Below are 19,261 nucleotides of genomic sequence, written 5' to 3' on the forward strand. Positions count from 1 at the left end.
CCAGTCTGATCAAGGCCAGCGAGGCAGTCCGCTGTAAAACAGGTACTCGTACTGGGTTCTGGGGTGAGACTACAAGGGGAAGCCTGATTCCAGACTTTCATCTTTTCAATTCCAGAATAGTTCAAACCCGATATGAATGGTCGAAAGTTCAAGCGTGGCGTTGCGCACTCTGGTTCTCACACCAGACATCAACAAGAGGCTGTGGTACGAAAAAGAAAGCTAAATGCCATATTTTCTTTGAAATGATTGAGATCACTTTTCTGTTTTTGAGTTTTAAATCCGATGGCAGCGCCAAAGCTGAAGTATTTGTGTTATTGTTTTAAGTATTACTGTTGCATTTCCGTTTCGGGTGTACCAGGCACCCAAAGTCGAGCTCCAGAAGCAGACCCAAAAAATGTAGCCTCCATCATATTGGGTGGAGGTGCTGGAACTCGCCTTTTTCCTCTTACAAGCAGAAGAGCAAGCCAGCGGTATGATATTTTGTTTGTGTTTTGTTTTTGTTTTCCCTACTAACTGAATCAATGATTAAATGTTTCGATTCAGCATAAATGGATGCAACAACGTCCCGAGTTCTAATAATTGGAATCATTTTATGCGAAGTTTGACTTTGAATTAAATTCTCAGTTATCATAGCTTTTGCCTGCTGGCAGGTTCCAATTGGAGGGTGTTACAGACTTATAGATATCCCGATGAGCAATTGCAATCAACAGTGGCATAAGAAAGATATTCATTTTAACGCAGTTCAACTCTTTCTCCCTTAATCGCCACTTGTCTCGCACTACGGCAATGGCGTTAAGTTTGGAGATGATTGATGGTTTGTGGAGGGATTTTATTTGGCACACGAAAGTTTCTTCGACTTTCCTATGTGGCAAATTGACAATATTTTATAGAAGCAAATAGAAAAATAAGGGAGACTGTTGTCCTACAGCGAGGACATTTTAGCGGGAATTATAAATTAGATGAATCCTAAAGAGTATAATTTTATCTGACATCACATCAGGTCCTGGCTGCTACTCAAACACCTGGAGAAGCAGGGAAGAAAATGTTTCCAAGGGACAGCTGATGCCGTGAGGCAATTTATATGGTTTTTGAGGTAAGAACTAGTGAATCAACGATGTTTGCATATATGTCGAAGATATTGTATCGATAGAGTAAATGAGTGTCAGGATTAATTTGTAGGATGCCAAGAATAAGAATGTTGAGCATATATTGATACTTTCTGGCGATCATCTTTACCGAATGAACTATATGGACTTTGTGCAGGTAAGAGTGAGATAATTTATTGTCAAAGATCAATCTAAATAATAGTTGTAGTTTTCTATTATTCATGCTGAGTGTTGAAAACTGTACTTGCAGAAACATATAGACACAAATGCTGATATCACAGTATCGTGTGTACCTATGGATGACAGGTGCATGCGAAACCTGATGCGCAATTCATGTGATTTGGTTTGATCTTCTTACAATGGAGGCATGCTGCCTCATTTTTTGAGGCAGAAGTTTCATTGATAATAGATCGTCATGATGTTTTTGAAGTTGATCAGTCTTAGTTCTTTTACAGCCGTGCTTCAGATTATGGGCTGATGAAAATTGATCCGGCAGGAAGAGTTATTCAGTTTGCAGAGAAACCCAAGGGCTCAAATCTGAAGGCAATGGTAAATATACTGTTCCTCACATTCACTGCGTCTTTTTTAGCACTAAAGCCATATTGGGACTTAATTACTCAGTTTTCTGCCCAACGAAGCTGATGCATTGTCACATTTAATAACTGCAGCGGGTGGACACCACCCTCCTAGGATTATCTGCACAAGAAGCAGAAAAATATCCTTACATTGCATCGATGGGTATTTATGTCTTCAGAACTGAGACCTACTGAAACTATTGAAATGGAGCTTTCCTTTATGCAATGACTTCGGATCTGAAATTATTCCTTCTGCTGTGAATGAGCACAATGTCCAAGTGAGACGAACCTCCAATCATGAACTTGATGCCTATATTTCTCTTATTTTAAATCACTGAATGGTCTAGAAAATGGATTACTTTAGATTAACCGGTAACACTTGATGCTTCTGATGTTACTGACATTCTCAGGCATTTTTGTTTAATGACTATTGGGAAGACATTGGAACTATAAAGTCCTTCTTCGATGCTAATCTGGCCCTAACAGAACAGGTTGGTTTAACTATTCTGTGAACTGTTATTTCTCTTGGTTGATACCAGAAGGTTTGTTTCGATTGACTATGTTGTTACTTGGTCATTTTATAAAGTGGTGGGATATTTTAATGGTAAAAATTATAGGGAGAATGAAAAATAAAGTCCTCACAAGAAAATTTATATCAAGTCAGAATCTCTTCACAACTAAAACTCTCAAATTCAATACTCCTTCTCCGATGTTTCAATACCAAAACCTTAAAAAAATCTCAAGTTGGCATTAATCTTCTTATGAGGTCCTGACTTGTTATTTCCCCCTAATTTTTTTATAATTTGGTTGTTGGTGTAATTCATTTTTTGAAGAAATGAAAACCTGTCACAGACTAGGAAGAGTTTCTTATGTTGCTTCAGATCTTGGGAATCAGTCAAAATACAGAAGAATTATAGTAACAAGAAGCCTAGAACATGAAGATATCATTGATAATCATGGATTGATAATGTTTTTTAGAATAATAATACTATAATGGACACGTTTTCTTGCGCTGAGAAAAATTTAGCATATTTACTGATCACAAATGCTATTATATGTAGCCTCCCAAGTTTGAATTTTATGATCCAAAGACGCCTTTCTTCACTTCTCCAAGATTCCTACCACCCTCTAAAGTTGAAAATTGCAAGGTATTACGAAGTTGATGACAAGCTTCAATCAGTTTGTTTATTTGGCATTTTTGTTGCTCATGACTTCTCAACTGGTGTTCACAGATTGTGAATGCAATTATTTCTCACGGCTGCTTCTTGAGGGACTGTAGTGTTCAACATTCTGTAGTTGGTGTGCGCTCACGTTTAGAATCTGCTGTAGAACTTCAGGTAAGCTAAGTGCATTCTGTGCTTTGCTCCGTCCCTCCTTTTGGACTGCCTCTCTCTCTCTCTCTACTTCTGGGGGGATTACGTTGAGGCATTACATCCTTGGAGCTTTCTCTCAGAAGCTGGCTATATCAGCATGTCACAACTAATTTGAAGGAAGATTTGTGTCATTCAACATATAATGATTGGGACAAAGCTGGGTTTGTATTAACCTTGATTAACAGTTTCAATATCCCATTTGGTTGTTAGTTTCCCCTGTAGTCTTTTGGTGTCGCTCTGGGTAAATCTGCATGTTACGGGTTTGAAACCTTGTAACTCTTCCATATATTCATGGCTTATGAATGCTATAGCTTTAATATGAATAATGATCCCACTTGAAAGATTTTTGGAATTTTAAATTCAGTTTTCCTTCTTTTTTGGTCATGAAAAAAGTAAGAGTACACAAGATTATTGAACGGGAATGGAATTTTGGTCAAATTGTTGTGCAAATTCAATGAGATTACTTCTAGTGGCCTTCTTTACAGATAGGGTGGCTTACCCTAGTATCTTCTTGAGTTGACACATTTTCATCATTGTATTGTGTTTTTTAGCACCTCAGATGGATTTTTGATTTCGGCTTTGCTGTCCAGGATACCATGATGATGGGTGCAGACTACTATCAAACCGAGTCTGAAATTGCATCTCAGTTGGCAAAAGGGAAGGTTCCAATTGGTGTTGGAGAGAACACTAAAATCAGGTGCGATTATATCTCTATAATAACCCCGTCATTCCTCATGTCTCGATTCTTTATTTAACAGTCCAAGGCATGCACGCATATTTGCGTGTTAAGATTAGATGAATTGCTATCCTTCATTTATATAAGCTAATTTCTTAATTTAACATTCTTAAAGGAATTGTATTATCGACAAGAATGCCCGGATCGGAAGAAATGTAATTATTGCAAATGGGGATGTAAGTTTAAAGCTTGCTTGTGAAACTACCAATCAATATTAGAATTTTGTTGCCAATCCTTCCCTGATTATTTAAATATATTGACTTTTCAGGGAGTTAAAGAAGCCGACAGGACTAAGGAAGGATTTTACATTAGGTCGAGCATCACAGTCATACTCAAGAACGCAACAATAAAAGATGGGACAGTCATATAACTCATCCAGAGGCGTCTTCACTGGATGATCAGATGACTGAAGCTTCTGCGTTTAATTAATTTGCTGATATAAATCTAGGAAGCAGCAACAAGAACATATAACAAATTTTCTCACTTGTATATTACGATTTACGTTACAGGAAAGAACTTTCTAGTTGCTTACTATAATAATAAATTCTTTTGCCTTACTTCTACGAGATTTCACATACTAGTAACACACGGTTATATTAGACTCTTCTTGAGGAGATGAAGCAAATCATGCAGGCACCTCCATTTGCACTAATAACTGAGCTTATAATAATGTCGGTAAAATGGCAAGTTTTGTTACCCCAGGCAAGTCTTGTTATCTCAATTTCCACCATTAGCACCATCGCGCCACTGTGCACCTCTACTACTATCTTTTGCTTCATTCCACTTCTTGATGTCTTCGAGTCGCGCGAACATCTTTCGAATTCGATTAAGCTTTTGAGACTCTTGAGCAATCAAACTGGCTGTTGAGGGACTCTCACCTAAGACTACCTCATAGCCATCTCGAAAGAATCCATTCCTTCAGCTAGTAGTTGCCAAAATAAGCCTCCAACAGCAGCCCCACCACCGCTTGCCGATGAATAGATCGCAGAGTACACATCGTTGAAGAGCTCGTCCCTGCCCTTTGAGTTTGAACCCAAATTCTTAGTTGATATTCCAAACTCAGCAAACAAAAGTGGCTTGTGAAGAGTGTTCTGTGCATCCTTGATATGTTCGTTGAGCCACCCATTCAAGAACGAGAGTTGGTCTTCATAACCTGAACCTGAGAGCCTGCTCATGCAAAATAATTGTTACTATGAGTGGAATTAACTTATTCCTGAAAAAAACAACGGTGACAATCAGCAATGTCATTGTCATCCTCACCATTGATCAGGGTATGAGTGAACTGTAGCAAAATCAATGCCAGGGATCTGGTTATTTGCTATGAAATCTGTCCCTACTTGGAAGTTGGGATTAGACTGCTGCTTTGATTGGCCATAGAAACCCTCTAGACCAGCTTCAAGCAAGTGGTTTCCATCAATGGATTTCAAATAAGACGCCATCTCGGTAATCCAAGCCTGTGCAGAGACCAGAGGAAGGAATTAAGATTCAACTTTATTTATCTTTTTCGCAGCCATTTGGAAATCCAAGTTCGTCACTAAATATGAAATGGAAAGCAGCAGTGGAAGAATGGGCTACCTGTACTACTTTTCCCTTTTGATCTGAAGGACACCTTATCTCATTCATGAGCTCCCACGCCATTATAGTTGGGTCATCTTTGTAAGCAACTCCAGTGATGCTGTTACGCCTAGTGAGTACAGTCTGCAATAGATAAAAGCTCCGATATCAGAAGCAACTTAAAGCTTACACAATTATATGAAGTATGAAGTTCCTTCTGTAACATATAGATCAATTCTCATTAAGAATCATTTAGTCTACACAAGCCACACGTACCAAGTTTATGCAATATCATCTACTTGATGCTTTTTACCTTTTCTATAGTTCCCCCTAATCCAAGCACTGTAATTTTCGCAGGCATTGTGAAGGGATTATAGTAATAAAAACAAATTTAAAAGAGTTACCTTGATGTGGTTTTTGTAGTATCCCTTCACTACAGGGTTAGTGAAGAAATCATCTTCAGAATTAACGGACTGGCCCTGATTCCTTGCCCAAGCCACGTACTGCTTCTTTCCTCCCAAGTTGTCGTAGTTATTCACCAAACTCAACACCAGCTTAATCCCATATCTTCTGGCTTCGGATATTACGAAGTCTAACCCCTTTCATTTTCAATCCATTAAACATTAATTAAAGCAGACAAAAATCAAAATCAGCAATATAGCGAAATAAAATTAAAATACGGCCGTTATCATACCGCATGAAGCTAAAAGGAAATAGAGATTTCAAGAAAATGAAGATCAAGATAGACCTGGAACATATCCTCATTGTAGGATCCAGGAGAGTATTGGAGCGGCTTATAGCCACCATCACTGAAAGCCCAAGTTCTGGCTATGCTAAGTCCGTGGCTCTTAGCCTCTTGAAATGCAGATGAAACTTTGTTCCTTTGAGACGGATCCGAGGCCACGTACATGAACCAGTAGGCATTAAACCCATTAGCATAGAAGGGGCTCCCATTCAACATTAGCTGTACACCTTTTGTCTTCACAAACCCATCATCTGCTCTGACTAAGATTCTCTGTTCTAATATCGCAAACAGAGCAATGAAACCCAGAAAGAAGGAACACTCCATCATTCTGCTCTCCCTCTCCCTCTGCGTGTGTGTGTGATGCAGTATAGGATGGTAGCCTTGAGTTTGAAACTTGATCAAACAAAGAACCTGTGACTGTTTATATGGTGGGGGAGTGCATCGGGTACCAGAATCTCACTCACAGGGATTAATGGTGATAAACGATCGAGTTAGCAGAGAAGTACTGTGTGGGCATTGGAGTTATGCAAGAGGAGAGGGGCAGCTACGTCCAAAGTGATGGAAGGTGGGCCTGATGAACACAAGTAGGAATGGAGAAACCAGAAGCTTCACTCATTCACGGCAACGTGGGGCCACATGTTGTAAGATGTAACCCCTTTTTAGGGTGAGATCAACTAAAACCAGAACCGTGTGTGAATGAGTGGTTGCAAACTCGCTTCAATTTGCCTTTTCCTAATGGAAAATATTATCAGTAATAAAGGTTGCACTGTTGTGTCCAAAAATTGTGGGGTAGGACTTTTGGATTGAGTTAGTGCCAGTAGCTGAGAATTCAAGGTTTCGGGTGGAAGTGGATTCTCATATTATATTAGTCTTGTTAAGAATGCAGTTCAGTCTCTCAACCCATGAAATATCTGATCAATTTGATTAACTGCGCTTTTCAATCATGGCGTTGGAGAAGTGACAAATTAGTAAATTGGTTAGTAAATCAAACGAATAACATAGACACAGCCAAATAATCTTGTAGCCCAGTGCATTAAAACTCCCTTTAAGTAGGAGGTGGTGGGTTTAATCTTTCTTATAATCTCAAAACATAGATATGGAAATTAATTTTCATTTCAACAACTTCTTCTTTTGCCATGCACAACTTCTTGATGTATTGCACTTTCATAGGTGATATTTTTATTGTTCATTTTTTTCGTATAGGTGATGGTTATTCTAGTTTTTCCAGTCCCTTTTCTTGTAAGAAATATAGGAAAAGTACTATACTACTGCCTTGCTATGGAATACATGTAGATTTTTTTTTTTAAGAAGTTACAAGTTTTTTTTTTGAAAGATATATCGAAGGAAAAAAAAATGTTATGTGATTCGATTTAGATCGTGTTCGGATCTAGGGCAAAAATTGACTACTGTGAGAGCCTGCGTTTTCGTTGTTTTCATCGCGGAATCAAACACCACTTCCGCATGAAAGAGAGTGAAGCACTAATTAAGTGCAAGTTACTGTTTTTCTGTAGGTGCTGAAGAAATATTTATTTTAGAAATTAGAAGCAATTTGTTACTTCTGGCATAATGTAATCTTGAAATTTGTGGATGCAAAACACACACTAATAAATTGGGGAGATTTTCTTTTTTGGCCGCTGCATCAATTGCAGATTGAAAATCCAAGTTCAAAAGGGGCAGTCACGCGCGGCGCAACGCGTATTTAGTTTCAACTGCAACCAACCAGCGTAACCCAGATATGAATAAAAATGAAAAAAGGGTCAAGCGTGCTCAAGAAATGCTTCAATCGCGGCGAAATTACGGAGTTAGAATGCCTTCTCAAGTGGGACAGAGATCTCATTCCTTGCCTTTGGTTATTCTTAATTTGAATTCGAGTCAATCGGAATGAGAGCCTTTCACTGATTTTAGACTTCGCAACCATTACAAGGACAATATAATTTGTGACATCTTAGTGAATCTGATCCCTTAATTCAGTGATTTACAAAGCGGACAAACGAAAGATTCAGAGGTGCAATCGAGGACTACGTATGGAATAAAGTGACCGTGAAAAGGATGGCAGACATGAGTGACCTTATTTCACGGGGAGAGCGTCAACGCCTGACCTAACACATAGATAATTACTTTCATGCCCCCCAAATCCAATAGCCGTGCCTCTCATTTAATCAAATTCCGTTCATATGGTTTTGCTCTCTTGATGCTCTGTATATCCGCCATTTTGTTTTCATTTTCCTTCACCAATCGTAAGAAGGTGAAATATATTGAAGAATCAAATGGAAGTATGCGGTTTGAACTTTGGATACTTGAACGTTACTCTCTTCGCAATCAGAGTAATGTATTGGTCATTGATACCTTGTGCATCTCTCTTCTTTGAAGATGCACAAGGTATGGTGTCCCTTTCTACGCAAAAATCACCCATTGTTCTACAGGCCTCTGACTCGATTTCTGAAAACAATCCCCGACATGATAGCCAGCATTGATTTCCTTTAGCAACGTGATATTTCTATCTCAAATTGTTAGGTTTTAGCATATCGAACTTTCTACAAGATCATCTCTTCCGTTATAAAGGCAGTAATATTCTTGCTATGAAAATTTTTGTTTAATTGGTCTTCTATTAGCGGCGACGAAATAATTACTCGCAGAAGACAAAAGTGAGCTGTTTATGTTCTATCAACACTGCAGAGCAACAATATATAAGTGTGCTATTGCACGCAGAATACCAAAATTTGGTGAAAATTAAAATCCCTCGTGATGGCTTTTTAAGTCAAGAGGGACATGGCCTCGTGATGTTGTGTTAGGGTGAAGGAGACGAGAGAAGATGAGACTGACGACTCATTAAAAATTTCGAGGCAATGCATGTGACTTTTAATCTACAAATCCCGTGCCCACTCGTGCTATGTCTTCTTTTCGGGTTCCGTCTCCGTTATATAATATCATACTTTAGATTTAGCTACGTTTTTTTGGATTTATTTAAGATTAAAAAAATAAATTAAATAAATTATTTTTTTAGATAGTTTTGAGATTTTACAAAAATATAAATATTTTATAAAAAAAACATTATTTTCTACTGGGTTAAGAAAAATCTTTCCCTCAACTATTAACTTAAAAGTGATTGGTATTTTAAACTTTTATATGATGCAATTTTGTCCTTTAACATTTGAAAATTATACACTAAACACCTAACTATTAAAAAAAATTAACTTTGACCATTAGTTAACATAAAAAATACAAAAAATGATGTTAAAAATAGAAAAAAAATTATAAAATTATACATAAGTACCCCATAAAAAATGAAAATAAATTAAGTTTCATAAATTACATATAAATAATATGATACAAGTGTTATTTCTTGCCCACATAAAAAGTCAAAATACAATTTTAACCAACAATTATTTCAAGGATATAATCGATATTGATTTTTTTAGGATATTTATTTGTAATTTTGAGTTCCTTTTTGAATATTTTAGGTCCCTTTTTTTAATTTTTTGTAGTTAAATATCAATCAATTTAATATTTTTAACAATGAGGTGTCCAATGCACTATTTTTAAATGTTAAAAGGCAACATTGCATAATAAACAAGTTTAGAATATCATATGCTTTTAAATGAATAGTTAAAAGATGCTATTTAACATTTTTAAGCTTGGTTGCAATACTAAAAATAAAAAATTTATTACTGGTTAATTACTTTTAAATTTTATGATATATTTATAAATTTTTATTTTATAAATATGATGTATTATTTAATTGTTTTAAAACATTATGATATCTAGAGGTGGAGAGAGAGAGGATTGGTGGGGGGTTACGACTTTCCTAACTTTTTAATTTTTTCTTTGTAAAATATAAGGGTTATATATTTTTGGGCTCCCTTAAGTTGGCATATTATTAAAATTATGAAATAATAGATAAAATTCTTATTTTAATTTTATATGTATTCTCTTACATATGTATAGAGCAAATATTTTAATAGATTAAAGATATAGTTATCATATGATCTACTCATTTTCAACGAGATAATCCCATGCTTGCTCTTAAAATATTGATGTTATTTTATTTTTTTTATTTTGTATTTAATAAAAGAAATTGTGAGAATTATTATTAACAAACTTTATTAAGTACCGCAACAAAAATTTTAAGATATATTAAATGCTATGTACTTGATATCAATTATGAAATTACTTATTTAAAAGTTAAGAGGTTTGGTGAAGATATTCTAAAAAAATACTTTTTTTAAAATAATTAAGCTATTAAAATGTATGATATGAGTAATTTTTATGTTGATATAAGTTAATCTCATTGACATAAATATTTTATAATAATTGAACATTATTATGTGTTGATATATTTGTTCACTACAATTATTAAAAAAAAATTAAATAATAAATTTAATAAGTAAGTAATATAGCTTATTATATTGCATAGAATTTTAAATTATAATAATGTATTTAAATCATTTAATGTTTATAAGATGATAAAATTTTTTATCAATTTAATGATAATTCATATTAAGGAAAAATTACTAAAACATCTATCATAAACATAATAAAAATTGATTTTTATACCATAAAAAATTGACGAGTGAAACTTAATATATATATATATATATATATTATATACATGTATAAAATTAAATATAAATATATATGTTTAAAATATTTATTTTATATATATATATAATTTTTTTTTATTATATACACTTCATCATTTTGCCCCCTAACAAAAACTTCTAGCTTCGCCCTGATGACATCTAAATATTATCTCTTATTTATTGTATCAAATTATTTTCACAAACCATTCAAAAAACCTTCTTAAAATAATTAAAAAATTACTTTTTAAAAAAATTAATTATTTTTAAAAATGTATACAACCATCGTAAAAACTAACAAAAAAAAAATTATGTGTGTATGGCTGTATTTGCATGCATACTTGTAATGTTCATGAAAGAAATATCGTGCAATCAGCAGCATCGACTCTTGGAGTTATGGCATTGGCCAATACGAACCTTCATGCCCAGGGGCAAGAATCTATACACGGACTTCTTTAAATTTGGACACAGGACTTCTTTTCTCACCGTGCTCCTTCCAATTATAAAATAAATTACTTTCTAAAAATATTTTATAATTTAGAATATATAAAATTAAATAAACGCTACATCTTTTACTATTTATATCCTTATTTTTTAAATAGTTTATATTTAAAGACCATATATATATATTATTAGGAAAACTTAAGGGCATAGGTATAAAGTTGTTGACATTTTTAAAGGAATAAGGTTTTAATTAATATGTTTGGTAACAGGTGAATTAGTTATCAATGACAAATATTATAATTTGAAAGAAGTACCTAAGAGCATTAAAAATATTTCACATCCACAACATGCTTTTTAAAAAAAAAAAAATCGCTTCGATTATTGGTTGGCATCGACTGGGTTATTGGTACTGCTTTGTGAACGAAACGATCGGGGAAATTGACTTCACTAACGATACAACTAGTTGAGAGAATAGTGCAGTGTCGGTTTCATGGAAATTTCCTTTTCAAAACTAAAGGTTAAAAATTAATCAGGGAAGTGGGTTCATTATTCAAGAACGGTACTGTGGTTTGTTGAGATCAGATAAGTGGCTTAGTTATTCGATAAAAACATTGTAGTTGGCATGTCGTTTTTAGCCCGTCATGGAGGGCTTACGAACCTTGTTGGCCCTCATGGTCTCCCACCTCCCCATATTGTCACGCACACTTTGAATACTGGACAGGTCGGTGAGAAAGAACTTTACATGATCGAAGAAATTAAATTTTAAGATAAATTAATATAAATTATTATATTAAATTTTAAATCCTTAGTAAATGCTTGGGCAAACTCCTTCTATTATACAATGATATTAACATTAATTGATGATGATTGATTTACATCCAATTCATTGACCGATTACAAGAGTTGTTTAATTTTATTCTGTGTTTTTTACATCTGGCGCCGACACAAAATGATTATAAATCCCTGCACGACGCGATGGCGAGGGGAAATGGACATTGTTGGATCAGGTAGCTGATTGTACCAATACAGAATTTAATAACTGGGAGAATTTCATCTAAGTCTTTGAATGTGATAATTTCAACTGGGGCTCAACAAAATTCTGGAACTTCACCACGAGCTCAGAGTATTGAAATAAAATATATTTTATTGCTTGAATAACTAAAATGTCTTTTAATTATAATTAGCATTGTTCAGATAACAAATCAGCTTACAATTTTTATAAGTAATATTAATAAAATAATAAGTCAAATTATGAGATTTACAAATAATATTAATAGAATAAACATAACTTCTTATTAGTCTCGTAATATTACTTATAAAAATTATAACTTAATTTATTATTTTAATAATATTATTTGTAAAAATTATATTGTAACAATGTTATTTGTAAGAAGTTATAACTTGCAGTGTTATTTTATTAATATTATTTGTAAAAATTATAAATTGCCTTATTATTTTAGTGGCTTTCATTGTAAAAATTATAATTTGATTTGTTATTTCAGTTATATTGCTTGTAAAAATCATCACTTGACTTACAATTGTAATAATACTGCTTGTAAAACCTTAACTTTATTTGTTATTTTAATAATATTATTTATAAAAATCTTATTTATTTTCAGCAGTGTTAATTATAGTTGAAAGGCATTTGGGTCATTCAAGTAAAATAAATTATTTTATTTTAGTGCGTTGAGCCTGCAGTAAAATTTGAAAATTTTTTAAGAATTGATTAAAATTATATCAAATCAAGGGATTTTAATGAAACTTTCCCTTAATAATTCACCCAACTTTGCGTGTAGAGGATGCATTGCTTGTGTCCCAATTCAAAAGGAGAGTGAATGCACTACGACTATAATACTAAGATTTTTATCATCTTGTTCTTTCCTTGAGTAAATTTTAAAAGAAATTTGTTATATATTTAAAAGGGTGCATTGTATTGGAGGACCGTAACTGTTAAATACTCGTTCAATATTTTTTATAAAATTTTATACCACCCTCATTAATATCAATATAGAATAAGTAAAAATATAAAAGCGTCTCTTTCATACGAATAATTTTAAAAAATTTTTTAAATATTATGTAAAAAATTATATCATAATTTATAAATAAAACTAAATAAACGTGGCTTATATAAGAGGGAGTATGGACTAGTACTTCTGATGAATGACAACAGATGCTGTTTCTTTTTTTTGTTTTTTTGTTTTTTTTTTTTTTGAATGGGAGTAGTTACTCCGAAATGATTTCAACAGGTTTGTTCTCATGTCCCCATTTCATTCTGATAATCTAAATGGACTGGGCTATCTATGTCTCTGCCCAGAGCCCAGAATTTCCATTGGATTTTCCAAAAAGCCTGATTCAGACTCACTGACCTCTGTCATATGCATTGCCTATTTGACTCCACGCCTTGCTTGACTGCATAAATAGGGATCATCCAGATCCCCTTCCCTGTTGCTCGAAAGGACACGTCACGTGTAACATCACATCGACTACGGCCATTTTCCAACTGCTATTCCTCTCTCACACTTCCAATCTAAGATTATGAGCTCCATTGGGATAACTTGCATTTTATTTTTGAAAAAAATTTATAATTTTAAATATTTAAAATACGTGTTGTTAATTAAAATTAAATCAATATATATTAATTATTTTTATAATAAATTATTATTAATACATTAAAATTACTTGTTTTAATTTTATTAAATAAAAATATATTAAATATATAGAATTAAGCATGTACTCCCTCCATTAAAAAATATAAAGTATTTTTAGTCTTTTTAGATATAATTATTGCCTTTTTTTAAAGTATCTCTATTGATAAAAGATTTTATATTTATTATAGAATGTTTAATATAGATAAATAGAGAAAGATATGATTAATTTAAAAATAAATAACTATTTTATTGAAGTGAGATTCAATTAAAAATATATTATATTTTTAACAGAGGAAGTAAATTTTTCCTTTAATTTTTAGTAAATATTTTTGGTATTTTAAATTAAAAATTGTTTGGATAAAAAATAGGATTAAAATATAAATTTACTCTCATATTTCTAGCAAGCATACATCATATCTTAAATTATTTTTTAACATAGTTTTATTCTAATTTTTTTTTAAAATGGTATAATTTCACCCTAATTTAATTGCTTGACTAGCCTTGGTGCTAATCTAAAAAATTTGACAGTTAACGGCCTTGCTCGCTTGCCATGCATCACCCTTCTCTCCTCTTGCCCATATCTGTTCGTTTTCCTCCTCTGCCCTCTTTACTTCTTTCGCGTCTGCATTAAGCACCAAATGCTTATGAGATCAGAAGCAATCCTGATTTCTTATTTTAACTTAAATTGATATCTTTTATTTATTTAAATTAAATTTTAAATATTTTAAATTATATTTATTAAAATATAAAATATAAAAAAGTTTAATATTAAATTTAGATTATTTAAAATACGTTTAAATAATTAATTTATAAAATTTTTAATATTAAATATATTATTTAAATTTAAATTATATTTAAATTGTTTAGAATTTATTTCAACAGTTGAATTGTAAAATTATAAAAAAATTTAATATTAAATTAGATTACTAAATTAAATATGTAGATTCATAATCAACATATTTATTAAAATTTTAAATTTTTTTATATTTTTATATTAAAGATTATAATATTAAAAATATTTAAAAATTAATTTAACGAAACAGCAGGAGCGATTTGGATTAAAATGAAGGGTCAGATCTCCTAGCCATCGTGCTTCTTCGTCCTCCTCCTCTAAACACAGTTCCCATTTGCGAAGCATCATCCTCTTCTTCTTCAAGCTATTCTTCCTACTCCAACGGCGATGGTCGACTCCCCTTTTACTTCTCTCCTTCAAGCCTGTTAAGATCTCGTTCTCGAAGATGGTTAGGAATGAATCGAGAACCTCGCGCGAAGAATGGTGATGTAAGGTAGAGCAATCGCGCCCTGTGAAGACGATGACTGAAGCTCGTGTGTGGCTCGACACCTTTGATTCTGGGTTGGGACGGAGAAATATCTGTGAGCTATCTTGTTCCTTCGATTATGCGTGGCTTGACACCTTCATTTCTGGGTTTATGGGTTTCTGGGATTCTGGGTATCCTTCGAAGTGCGAGAGGGTTCATTTTAAACGGGTTCATTATATTCAAGCAGCTTACTTGTTCCTTCGATTATGCGTGGCTCTGGAAATATGATTTATCTTGTTCGATCTCGGTTTGAACTAAGATTTGCGTTCACAGATGGTGGCGAAGAAGAACGTGGGAAGGCCGGGGGAGATATTGGAGGAGGTGGCGGCAGCAAGTTCTGGGTTTTGGGTTCTTGCTCCTTGCTTTCTAATTTGGGAATTCGATTGTTGGGTTTCATTTGTTCAGTTTTGATTTCCTTCTCCCTCTCGATCTTCGTCTTCGATTTCCTGATTGTTGCAGAGCGAAAGCGTTGCATTTGGATCTCCCTCTCCCTCTCGAACTTTGCCTTCGATTTCCTGATTATTGAATCTGGAATTATTGTTTTAATGGTAGTTTTTGTTTATTGTTGATTGTTGAATCTGGATTCTTGTTTATTGTTCTCCAGTGACGGTTCTTTTAGTGGGCAATATGGAGAAGGGTGGCTGTGTTTGTCTAGGGTTTTTTTATCTGACTAAGGGTATTTTGGCTTTTTAATATTAGGAATATATATTTTGGATAAAAATTATAGCAAAATTCCATCAACAAATCAACCATATTTTTAAATCTCATATCCATGTTCATTTCAATTTCCATTTGTGCATTCACATCTATCTTCATTTCCATCAAAATTATTTCGGGCCTTCACACTCACTTCCTCCGTTTGCTTCTCTTCGTCCGCATCGCTTCACATTAACAGATGGGATTTCTGTGACGCCGGCGACCTTGATTCTCTCACGGATCAAGCTCCTATTCGTATTTCGAGGTCATTTCGGAGCCGAGAAGGAACGTGCACCTGGCCGTATGTGATTATTGAGGAAGGAGACAGAGCAAGGAAATTCGGGTTCGAGAAAAGCAGCTAGCACTTGGGTTCGAGTTTGTCTGACCTTATACAAGTAACTTGAGGTTTGGGTCCAAGCAGATAGACGTAACATTTTCATTACCCTCTTTATTTATCTGTTCGAAGCTTGCTCGAGTGTCTCTGTTTTGGTGTTCTCATATTACGTTGAGATGTACTGATGTTTAAAGATTGGTTTTTAGATATCTTGTGTGGAGTTAAAAGCCATAGAAACCATACTATCAGGAAGCTTTGAAGGCTTGTATGAATCTTGGATTTTTGCTGATTCTCCTTATCCTAGTTGTGATAAGCTGAGATCTGTTTTCCTTGCTTATGATTGATACCTAGAGGGTAATATTTCGGTTTTGATTTGCGTTTTCAAAATCTTATATCGTATTTTCTTTATTTTGTTAGGTAAAACTTCTCTTTCTTATATATTTCCCAGTAAACATTGACTTCTGACTTGCCATTATGAATATCAGGAGGCCACGATCAAGAGCTCAAGCACAAAGTAGTATGATTCTATGGCTTTTAACTCCGTATCAAGCTTGCTTTAGTGTCTCTATTCTAGGGATGGTTATTTTTTGAACTTTTCTTCAGTGTTTTGTTTCGAATTATTGTTGGTTATGTCTCTTCTTTACGGTTTTAAATGGGCAATGAATTTGTGTGATTTGTATGGCAGAAAACTTGATCTGTACAAGTGGGAAAACTTGATTATTGAGAATATTGTATTTTGGTAGTAATTATGAGTAAAGAAAAGGAACTTGGACTGTGGCTGGAGAAAGAGACCAGATTGCACATTATAGTCTGAACAATTAATCGTATTAATTTTTAGTATTAATGTATATTGAACTATTCATATAAATTTTGTCCAATATATCAAACTTTACATTTTTTTATTCTCATTATTTGACATATCAAATTTTATGTCCATAGTATTAATGAATATTGAACTATTTATAGACTGGACTTAGAAAAAGTTATGAAGTGTCAAATTTGTATTTCCTACCATGATTTTGGGGAAGAGATGATCCAAGCAAGCTTATGGGGAAGGAAGGATTTCTGAGTTCAAGGAATGATTTGTAGGAACAGAGTGGTGCGGTGAGGGAGCAGGATTTAATGTGAATTAGGGAGTCGAATTGTGAGTGTGTGTGTGTGTGAGAGAGAGAGAGAGAGAGAGAGAGAGAGAGGATAACTGAGAGACAAGAATTTGAATTGAGAGAGAAGAAGAAAGGGCAGAACTTGGTAGAGGGCAAATTAAGCAAGAACTGATTAGGTTTCCCTTCTTTAGAAACCAATTTATTTAGTTAAATAAACAAAAAGGTCCATGTGAGCAAGGATTTTCGTTTGACTCTTTTTTACTTAATTTCTCAAGGAAAGGTTTGCGGATTTCATGGCTTTGAGAAAGAATCTTTGGCAGACTGTTCTATATAGAGAATTCGATGGGTGCCTTGTGTACCTCGTCGGCTCTATATTACTAAGGTCAACCTAAAGAAGCTCCGACCCATGATTCACCAGAGAATAGAAAAACGGGCCAATGAATATCCAGTTCGTGCCATGGTTCTGGTTGCACTGGAGGTCCTCAAGGCCAGGAACGTTCTCATCCAAGGCGTTTCTACCCTTCTCAAGTCCTTTCCTGTCATGGCTTGCAAGTAAGTTCAATTATGTTAGTTGATGATGGCACCTCGTTGTTTTACCTATGATTCTATGGTGTGATATTTTTATTTCTATATCTTAATTGGGGGTGTTATGACCAGAAATATGACATGGCTCTCAGCAATCTTATAACCTGTTTCCTACTTGTGTTAGACAACTTCTGCAATGACATGATTCAGTACATTTATCTCTCTGATAGTCATTGTCCGAACTGAATTTTTTTAAAGATCTGCACGTTTGTTGGTCTAGATGTCCATTTAGATGTTGAAAACGGGGCGGGAAAGAGGAAATGAGAAGGAACCATTGAGGTTTGAAGTGAAGAATGCCCTGATGTCACCAGGCCCACCACTATCCTGTTATTAATGAGTTAGCAGAACTTCATTATAACTAGTGTCAATAAATAACTATTTTTATGAGTTGCTAATTGACCTGTTCCACCTAAAATGGTAATAAATTATGGTAATTTTCATGCACTTGATCCTTGCAAGTTGTTTAATATGGGCAAACATTAATTTGATTAAATAGAATCCAAGTCAGGTAATTAAGTAGAATGTATATTTGGACTCAGTCTCTTCCCATTTCTTAAGCTCAAGCTCCACAGAATACTATTCTTATCTTCCCATATTGTACATTTTCAGATTCTGTCCAGAGTTATTTATTGGTGAGAAGGGACATTTAATTCGGACTTGCCATGGCTACAAGCATCGTGCCAAGAACCGGTGTCATGAATGGGTTGCAGGTGGTTTGAATGATATACTCGTTCCAGTTGAAACGTATCACCTAAACAATATGTTCCAAGGTGTTATTGAGCACAACCAAAGGTTTGACTTTGATCGCATTCCTGCTGTTGTTGAACTATGCTGGCAGGCCGGGGCTGACCCTTACAGTGATATTGCCAGCGGCAGTTTCCGAGGAAGCGAGTTGTTGTCACCAAATGATCTTACCTTAGTAGCAAATAGAACATTAACAGCTTGGGAGACTCTTAGGTCTGGGGTGCAGAAGTTGCTGTTTGTTTATCCGGCAAAAGTCTGTAAATATTGTTCAGAGGTTCATGTGGGGCCATCTGGCCATAAAGCTAGGCTTTGTGGTGTGTTCAAGTATGAGAGCTGGCGAGGAGCTCACTTTTGGACAAAAGCAGAGGTGGATGATCTCATACCTCCAAAGATTGTATGGAGACGGAGACCTCAAGATCCTCCTGTACTTGTGGATGAAAGGAAAGGTTACTATGGGCGTGTACCAGCTATTTTGGATTTATGCGTAAAAGCTGGTGCCCTTGTGCCTGCAAAGTACAATAGTATGATGAAAGCGCAAGGTTTATCTGGCCCTGCCTTTTCTTGATTAGGATGAAATATGGCAAATGGCATGAAAACTGATGCTTAAAAATCTTTGAGGCCAATAGTGCGTGGGTTGAATTGTGAGCCTGATTTAGTTTTGGGCCGTTGTAATATCCTTATAATCATGATATTTAAAATAATATATTTAGTTATTTTTATTA

The 19,261-nt window shown here is 34.2% G+C and overlaps 1 protein-coding gene and 2 pseudogenes across 3 annotated transcripts; 2 read left to right on the forward strand and 1 right to left on the reverse strand.

The window, feature by feature from the left end:
* Window positions 1–132: 132 nt before the first annotated feature.
* On the forward strand, window positions 133–4,347 carry LOC129297505 (glucose-1-phosphate adenylyltransferase large subunit 2, chloroplastic-like; annotated as a pseudogene).
* Window positions 4,257–6,652, reverse strand: LOC129297503 (mannan endo-1,4-beta-mannosidase 7-like; annotated as a pseudogene).
* Window positions 6,653–14,861: 8,209 nt separating this feature from the next.
* On the forward strand, window positions 14,862–19,261 carry LOC129297502 (APO protein 4, mitochondrial-like). 3 transcript variants are annotated; one of them, XM_054935834.1, is made up of 4 exons: window positions 14,862–15,132; window positions 15,351–15,625; window positions 15,973–17,762; window positions 18,405–19,261. In XM_054935834.1, the coding sequence occupies exons 3-4, from the start codon at window positions 17,617–17,619 to the stop codon at window positions 19,102–19,104; spliced, it is 846 nt and encodes a 281-aa protein (XP_054791809.1). In that variant the 5' UTR covers window positions 14,862–15,132; window positions 15,351–15,625; window positions 15,973–17,616; the 3' UTR covers window positions 19,105–19,261. The 3 variants fall into 3 exon arrangements, with proteins under 3 accessions (XP_054791809.1, XP_054791810.1, XP_054791811.1); XM_054935835.1 differs by lacking the exon at window positions 15,351–15,625; XM_054935836.1 differs by lacking the exons at window positions 14,862–15,132; window positions 15,351–15,625 and having other exon boundaries at window positions 15,973–16,178; window positions 17,486–17,762.

The sequence above is a fragment of the Prosopis cineraria genome, unplaced genomic scaffold, assembly GCF_029017545.1.
Source record: "Prosopis cineraria cultivar Desert tree isolate PC_DT_omini unplaced genomic scaffold, ASM2901754v1 PC543, whole genome shotgun sequence".
NCBI classification, from domain to species: domain Eukaryota; kingdom Viridiplantae; phylum Streptophyta; class Magnoliopsida; order Fabales; family Fabaceae; genus Prosopis; species Prosopis cineraria.

Coding starts and splice junctions, on each gene's coding strand:
- LOC129297502 (XM_054935834.1), top strand. CDS start 17,617: ATGATTCACCAGAGAATAGAAAAACGGGCCAATGAATATCCAGTTCGT. Junction 17,763..18,404: donor TTTCCTGTCATGGCTTGCAA/GTAAGTTCAATT, acceptor GTACATTTTCAG/ATTCTGTCCAGAGTTATTTA.